This window comes from Protobothrops mucrosquamatus, unplaced genomic scaffold (assembly GCF_001527695.2).
Source record: "Protobothrops mucrosquamatus isolate PMUCROS unplaced genomic scaffold, P.Mucros_1.0 scaffold234, whole genome shotgun sequence".
Taxonomy (NCBI): Eukaryota; Metazoa; Chordata; class Lepidosauria; order Squamata; family Viperidae; genus Protobothrops; species Protobothrops mucrosquamatus.
The window spans coordinates 497,917-506,118 of NW_015386585.1; the positions used below are offsets into that span (position 1 = coordinate 497,917).

At 35.2% G+C, this 8,202-nt stretch overlaps 1 protein-coding gene across 1 annotated transcript in view; it reads right to left on the minus strand.

The window, feature by feature from the left end:
* Positions 1 to 1,406: 1,406 nt before the first annotated feature.
* The window catches only part of LOC107285993 (rap guanine nucleotide exchange factor 6-like), an 18,304-nt gene continuing 11,508 nt past the window's right edge, over positions 1,407 to 8,202 (minus strand). The window contains exon 5 of the mRNA XM_015814278.1: positions 1,407 to 1,635. Within this exon, the coding sequence (XP_015669764.1) occupies positions 1,429 to 1,635 (207 nt within the window). The 3' untranslated portion in view covers positions 1,407 to 1,428. The remainder of the gene's footprint in view (positions 1,636 to 8,202) is intronic.

The window sequence follows — 8,202 nt, forward strand, 5'->3', positions numbered from 1 at the left end:
AAACATATTTATATCCTTTCTATTCCTTTAATCCTTGAACAAATTTGAAATCTGAGGACTTGAAACCAGAAAGCAGTTTTAAATGGACCAAGATAATTTTCAAAATTGTTTTTGCCTGTATGGAGGTGCTCCTTTTTAGAATATTAATGGTATCTAACAAAGGTAGGATGTTTCTGGAATGAGCTCTAAAGTTCTGGAATTCTCTTGCAGTGATTGAACAATCCACATGTTTCTTAATTTGTGTGTACTTTGAAATCTTCCCCCTTTCAGAAGCTGGAATACTGCAAAGCAAAGAACTAATAACCAGCAACACCCTATTTCCAAAAATTCCTCTAGACTTTAAAGTAGCACTATGACTTCTCTTTAGAAAATGAAAAAGATTGACAGCTTCAACTCAGTGCTTTGTTTGAAAATATCTTTTTTGTAAACAAGCAAGCTGTTTCAGCAGAGCATCCAGAACACATTTTCCAAATGCAACAAGTGCCTAACAGCCCCAAATGGTGGAGGGCCTAAATTAGAAGAAATGGAGAATATAAATGTAATCATATACAAGTAAAAAAGGAATTAGCAGCTACTGCTGAAAGACTGAAATATAATATACAAATAAATGAATACATTTGCATTACCTTCAATATGACTTTAATGATCAATGATCATTAAAACAAGGTACATTCATGAAGAAATATTCTATGCATTATGAGAAAAAAATGCACATTAAAAAGTACCTCCCCCTTATGAAACTTTCTTGAAACATGAACAATCAGCAAACATCTAACATCTGCAACAAAGACTAAAAGCAAGTGCTTGCTTATTCTATAAATCAATCTCTAGAACAACTCAAGAAAGGAGGGGAGAGATGGCTTGGAAGAGAAGGCAGTTTCAATCTTTCGTCTGCCGTAGTATATGGGGAATTCCTGTTTTTTTAATCAGTTTTAACATTTTGTTAATTACATTTATAAAGATTTGCCTAATTTCATTCCTGATCAGTCTAAGCAATTTTAAAACTAGCTTTTGGGTCTCTTAGTTAGGTTGATGGAAGGTAAACAATCCTGGAAGTTCATTACAATTTGTCAGAAGTTAATGTTTTTGTACACTGCTGAAAAACATTACAAACTAGGATGAAAAAAGTACACTATTAAATTGAAATTATAGCTCATTTGACAAACAAATGACTTACCGTGCTAAGCGTGAACTTTCTTCATGGTAGCTAAACTTCCACAAAATATATCCCAACACATTTCAGTGTAAAAGTCTCATTGTCCAAAAGTACTAAACTGCCGCAATGTTGATCTTTAGAGTTTATAGAGCATTAGAATGAATCTGAGAAACCTACAGCTGCTTTGAAATGTTTAATAACATTCTATGATTCCAATATTATAAAATCCATTTTGCAATTTTATGTATCTCTTCATTTGTACCAAGAGGAAATCAAACACAGAGAGCGATGAATACAGGTGGGTAAATAATTAAGGGTATAAGAAATGCACTCACTGAAAGGTAGCTACTAACATCCACATTATCTGTAATGGTCTGACGTTCTCCCCTCTGATTAATCTTCCGAAACCTCCGGCGAGATTGTCGAAGAGGCACTTCTCTTTGCAAGATATTGTCTTCGTTCTCTTTTGAATTATCTACCTGGAACACATGTTCAGGATCCTGATTAAACATCCAGTTCTTCCATATCACTGAAAGTCTATGTAATTTTAAAAAATTCATGAAGACAGGCTCAGCATGAGTTAATACTGTGACTGTGTCATAAGAAATCTACACAAGTTCCTGAAACTAAAGCAACACTTCTTCAATTACTCACTACAATGAGCTGAGAGGCCACAGTTTCCTTCCGGGAAACAGTGTTGTTTAAAAAGAATAAGAAAAAAACCCTAGGTAACGCTACATATCTACAAAAACTGTTCACTGTGTTTGCACAGTTTTAAATACATTAAAATGGCTACCTAGAGAAAAATAAATTGTACTACTATGACAGTTATTTATTATTGTTTGCTACAAACAGTTATATTTGTGAAGCCTATTAAACCACATATGTTGAAATAAAAACATATCAGATTCACTTCATTTAAAGCTGGAGTACTGCCTCTAATTTGTTTCATTACAAACAAATCATGAAAGTTTTGAACTAAATTTGAGCAAAGTTGATAACTTCTTCCTTTTCATGTTCATTCGTGCTATAAAAAGAAAGTCTACATTCACATTTCCTTTGGAAATCTCAGCCGGAAAGAACGGAGACAAACACATATATATACAAAGAACTAACAAAAGAAAACATGAGATAATTCAAAATATGTGTAAGAGATATGCAGATATATATAAAAATAATTTCAACATAAGCTTTCCTTCAATATTCTGTAATATGAAAATTTAAAAGACGAAAAGTAAATGCATTTATATATTTCCAAAACAGAGAAAAATTATCATGCCTAGCCTTTCACACAGGAATTTAAAGAGAGTTCTGTGTTTTGTTGCAATTACTGTATGGTTTAATTTTTGAAACCATTATTAGATAGCCACAGAGTTAGCATATGCAGAAATAACTGATTTCAAACAGTGAATTAAACAGACACCTAAATGACTTCTACTAAGTTAATGAATCTTAAAAATGTAAATCTTTGAAAAAGACTGAAAAAATATATGAAATGATCCATTTATGACAACAGCAATAAATCTCCATTTATCAGAGAAGACACTGACATTACAAGATACAAGTGCTTTCTCTAGAAGTCTGTAAATATAAATAATATCTATTAATTGTGTAAATTATTCAAGCAACTCATATTCTTACTTCTTTTATTTTAAAAAAAAGCAAACTTTTAATCCAACAAATTACTCATTCTTTTATTTAATTCTAAATAACATTGCAGATGGGCCTATAGTTATTTTCAGGCTAGTTCTCATGCTATACAACATGCTGTCATAATGTCATGCAAGAGGCTATTCTGGTTGCTACAACAAAGCCCAGAGTTGAAAAGAAAATACAACATAAAAATAAGGTTGCAAAATACAGCTTACTTAACACATTACACACATCATACGTTGTTGATCCTTTTACAAAACCTCTGAGAAAGGGTAGATAGGCAATTATCAGAGATGATATTAGGACTATAATTCTGTTTCAAAAGTTTCAAAAGAAGATTAAACTACATGAGTCAGGAAATCGCTTCTAACTCTGGTCCTACGCTTAGTGAACACTGAAAATGTAGTAATTTCCAATTAATAATACCTTGCCTTGCAGGGAAAACCCCAATGTCAAAAAAAACATGAAATAACTCATAAAATCTTCCAGCAAATTCTCAGGTTGTATGCCTATGTGTGTATTTGCTCTTTTATTGTATATAGTATTTACCACATAATTGATTTGTAATTTTCATACTATCAAAACAACCTTGTAACACTATGAAAAAAACACAAACACACACTTGAAAATATGATATGCAATGTTCTCATTCCATGTTCCTCTCATTTATGTCTTCAACAGTATATTTGTATTTCATATATTCTCTTACCTTCACCTCTCAGCTCATACCTAAGTAGTTATTTACTTATTAGATAAGTAAATATTAGACATTCCATCTTTCATTCACGAGCGAAAAGTAATATACAGGCAGAATTGCCTTTCTAGTAGGATGGGATGAGTAGCTAGCTACCCATCCTACCAGATAGGTACACTTGAGGTGACTTCCATGAAATCTTGCCATCTAGTGGGACCTTGAAAGGGTGCCTTTTCCATAGCTTCCCTTACCTTATGGAACACCCTCATCCCAATGATTTTTTTTTCACTCTGGTGCTGAAACAGAATAGGGATATCTAAAGCTGATTGTTGGGAATCCCAAAGGGATGGTTGAGATGCTGGGTTTGTTGTTTTTGATTTTATAGTTTATGGTTTTATAATTATTTTATTGTTGTGAGCCACTCAGAGTTGTTTAACTTTGGCGGCCATACAGATGTTTTAATTAATTAATTTAAAACTTAGCACTATTTCCAAATATACAGTGGTGGTTAAAAATTTGTGAACCCCTTTGAATGTTCGCTATTTCTGCATAAATATGACCTAAAACCAGTTAAAGAGAATCTACTTAAATGAATAAGTTAAAACATTATACTTGTTCATTTATTTATTGAGGAAAATGATCCAAAGCTGCATGTCACAGAAGTACATGAACCTCTAAGGTTTTCAGTTCATTTGAAAGGGAAATTAAGGTGAGTATGGGAGATCCTGACTTGGTTAAGAATAGAGTTTTAGGTATTCACTATCACTGTCTAAACTTCACAATGCAAGTCGTGACTCAAATAAAGGAGGTGTCTTAGAAAATCTCTGAAAAACTATTGATGGATGCTCAGCAGGCTGGGAAAGATTCCAAAACTATTTTGTGTTTTTAAAATAAATTTTATTAAATATTTTAAAAATAATAAAAGAATAATACAAAATAAGATAGAGAAGAAAAAGAGAAAGTGCAGAAAAATAGAAAAGGAACATGTAAAGGAAAGTATATTTAAGTGACTCCAAATCTTCTTCACAGAAAGAGATATAACATCACCCCTCCACCCTTGGAGATTACATTACATTTCTTCCCAGATCCAATGCTTTTTGAGTGGTAGATCCAAAAATCAGCTATGTCCCATCCATTTTCAGCAAAAAGTCCATAAAGTGTTTTTAGTATTTTGTAAATGTGCTTATTGCCTTATCTCTAATCAAACAAGCCAATTTTGTATTCCTTTGTAGTAAACTGTGATTATTAATTGTTAATTTGACATTAAAATGCTGCTGTAGAACCTGATCACTATCCATATTTTCTTTCTCCCATCTTAAAAAAAAAAATTCTTAAGGCTTCAATAGCTCTCTACTTACAATTTTCTCCAAAGTTGTTCTGTAAGTACTCTGGGTGTCAAACAAGACTCTTTCTCAATTATTTAAATCTTTTTCATCTCTTGACTTAATAGCTGTACATCTTCTGGATTTATTATTTCTATTTTTCAAATTTCCATCTTGACTTGGTCTCACTTCTCTACTTAGTTGTTCTGCAGATCCTTCAGTTACTTTTCATCTTTTCTTTGATCTCTTATTTTAGATCGCTCTTAAATGATGCATTCACAAAGACAGTTATTGATTCTGTTATTGTAGCTATAACAATCTTGCTCAATTCCTCAAAGACCAAAGAATGTTCGCCCTAATTGATCCAGCAGTTAAAAGTGGCAGCAGGAGATTTGTATCTTCAGCCATGCAAGATTCTGTTAATGTAACCTTATAATAAAATAGAATTAGCTCATCTAGTCGGGTCTACTGGCTGGTTTACATGATAGATCGTCTTTAGTATTTCAAATGTTACTAGTGTTTTGTGTGATTTTAAAAATCCTAACTCTAATCAAAACCAAAGGCATTTTGCCTGCACTTTAGTTCCTCTCTAGTATCCAATTTAAATCATAAGATCTCTAAACTTTGTCATGACTTACAGTGCACAAAATAATTCTGGTTCCCATGAAAAGCTACTTATTTTATATACGGTAGTTAATTCTAAAATCTTATAATAAAAGTTTCACAGAGAAATGTCAGTGTTCATGTTCATCAGGCTAGTACTAAACCAGAGGTGTCAAACTCAATTTCACTGAGGGCTGCATCAGCATTGCGGTTGGGTGTGGCCAGAGTGGGTGCAGCCTAATGGGTGGGCGTGGATGGAGTGGGTGTGGCCTACTGGGTGGGCATGGCCAGTTCTACATCATTCACGTCAAGGGTGCCTATGGGGGGCCTGGGCAGGAATGGGACAGATCTGAGGGTCTCTGGCAGAAGAGGGTGGGACCGGGGCAAGTGCCAAGGCATGGTCCACTGGGGCAAGTGCCAAGATGGCCACCACAAAATTGTACATTGTCTCCTGGCTGGCCTGGGCCAGGGCCAAGGCAGCAGGGGCCATTCCCTCACTGTTTCCAGGATGGCTTCACGGGCCACATGAAACCACTTCGCGGGCCGCATCCGGCCCCTGGGCCTTGTGTTTGACATGTCTGTACTAAACAAAATGCTGTACATGGCAGAGTCACAAGGAGAAAACCACTAGTTTCCAAACACAATACTGATGCCACATGAGAGTGATTACATGGAAAGCAGAAGGCTACTGAAAATGTTCTGTGGACAGATGAGATAAAAAATAGTACTTTTTGACCTAAATGAAAAGCATTATGTTTGGTGAAAGACAAATGCTACATTCCAGCATAAGAGCCTTATGCCTTCTATAAAACTTAGCAGTGGCAGTATCATGGTTTCGGCCTGGACCAGGACAGCTTACCATCATTGATGTAAGTCTGAATTCTGAATTGTGCTTGCAAATTCTACAAGAAAATGTCAGGATACCTGTCTGTGAACTGAAACTCAAGAGAAAGTAGGTCATGCAGCAAGACCATGACCCAAAGCCCAAAAGTCATACCACCAGTGAATGGGTGAACCAGGAGAAAGTTAATGTTTTTAAATTGCCAAGTCAAAGTCCCAAACTTAATCCTATGGAAATGTTGTGAAAGGACCTGAAATGGGCAATTCATGAGAGGAAGCCCACCAATGTCCCTGAGTTGAAGGTGTTCTATAAGGTGGAATGGACTAAAATTCTTCCAAGCTAATGTGCAGGACTGATCAACAGTAACGGGAAATGTTTGGCTGCAATTATTGCTGCCCAATGTGGGCATACCAGTTAGCAAAAGTAAAGGTTGACATACTTTTGCCACACACAAATATGTAACTCTGGATCATTTTCCTCTATAAATAAATGAACACGTACGTTTTTGACTTATTTAATTGGGTTTTTTTATCTATTTTTAAATATGTATGGAGAACAGATCTCATTTTAGGTAATATTATAGCGAAATGTTGAACATTTAAAAGGGTTCACAAACTTTCAAGCATCTGTCTAACTACATCCCTGTGAAGATGGATAATAATGATAATGATAATAATGATAATAATAATAATAATAATAATAATAATAATAATAATAATAATAATAATAATAATAATAAAGTTGGAAGGGACCTTGGAGGTCAACAAGTCCAACCCCCTGCTCAGACAGGTAACCCTATACCAGTGGTGGCGAACCTATGGCACGTGTGCCAGAGGCGGCACTCAGAGCCCTTTCTGTGGGCACGCATACTATCACCCCAGCCCCACCTCCCCCCGCAGCCCCCTCCTCAGTAGCATCCCCCCTGGAGGAGAGTCGCCCCCGGGTGCCGACCACGTGGAACAGCACAGCCAAGCACATGGCAGCCAGGCAGCAGGGACAAGACTCCACCCTCACACCCTGTTGCACACAGATGATGCGTGGAGTGCGGAGGGCGTGGCCACCATTTCGGACAAATGCCTGTCCAGTCTCTTCTTAAAAACTTCCAGTATTGGAGCATTTACTGCTTCATTAGACAAAGACAGAAGGACTGGACCAAATTCACCAAGTGAATTTCTGTCAGTGAGAGCAAATTCAAATCTAGGTCCTTGATGTCAGTCCAGCATCTTTAACTACATACAATATTTCTTTCCAGGTTTCTTACCCCACATATTCAGAATTATGACACATTCAGTCACTGTCTGCTTAATAGGTACTAATTTCTTAAGGTATGCACACAACACACACACAGACACAGACATAGATCCTTCCATCTTATATATGCTAATGTCTGTCCTTCAGATGCATCATCATTTGCTATAATAATATATAAAATATTTTCCCAAGATCATTCTATTGCTTAATATTATTCAAGTTCACTTCTAGTAGTCAGCCTGATTAGAACTATTTGTCTAAAACCTACAAAATGCTAAAAACATCTTTAGGATCAATATATGAGTGTGAAAAATTAGGGCTCTAAGAATCTTCATGACTCATACACTATTATTTTGTGCACTGGTAGAAACCTTCATTGTTTTCAGGGTCTTATATGACTACATCATAGCAAAATTCCAAATAGAGGCTATGTAATCTGAAAGCAAAATATTAAGCATGGTTGTTACCAGAAAAACAAACACAATGAATTGTTATCAAGAACTATAGAACTACATCCACCTGCTTCCTTCAGATATTGCCAGAACTATAAAACTACAAACATAATAAAAAAAAAGTTTAGAAAAGTCCTTTAACTGTATTTTTGCCTTAAATTTTATAGAATAATGTTTTTAGGTAATGCACATAGTAGCATATGCTATACAAAACAAAAAAGATTTCAAAT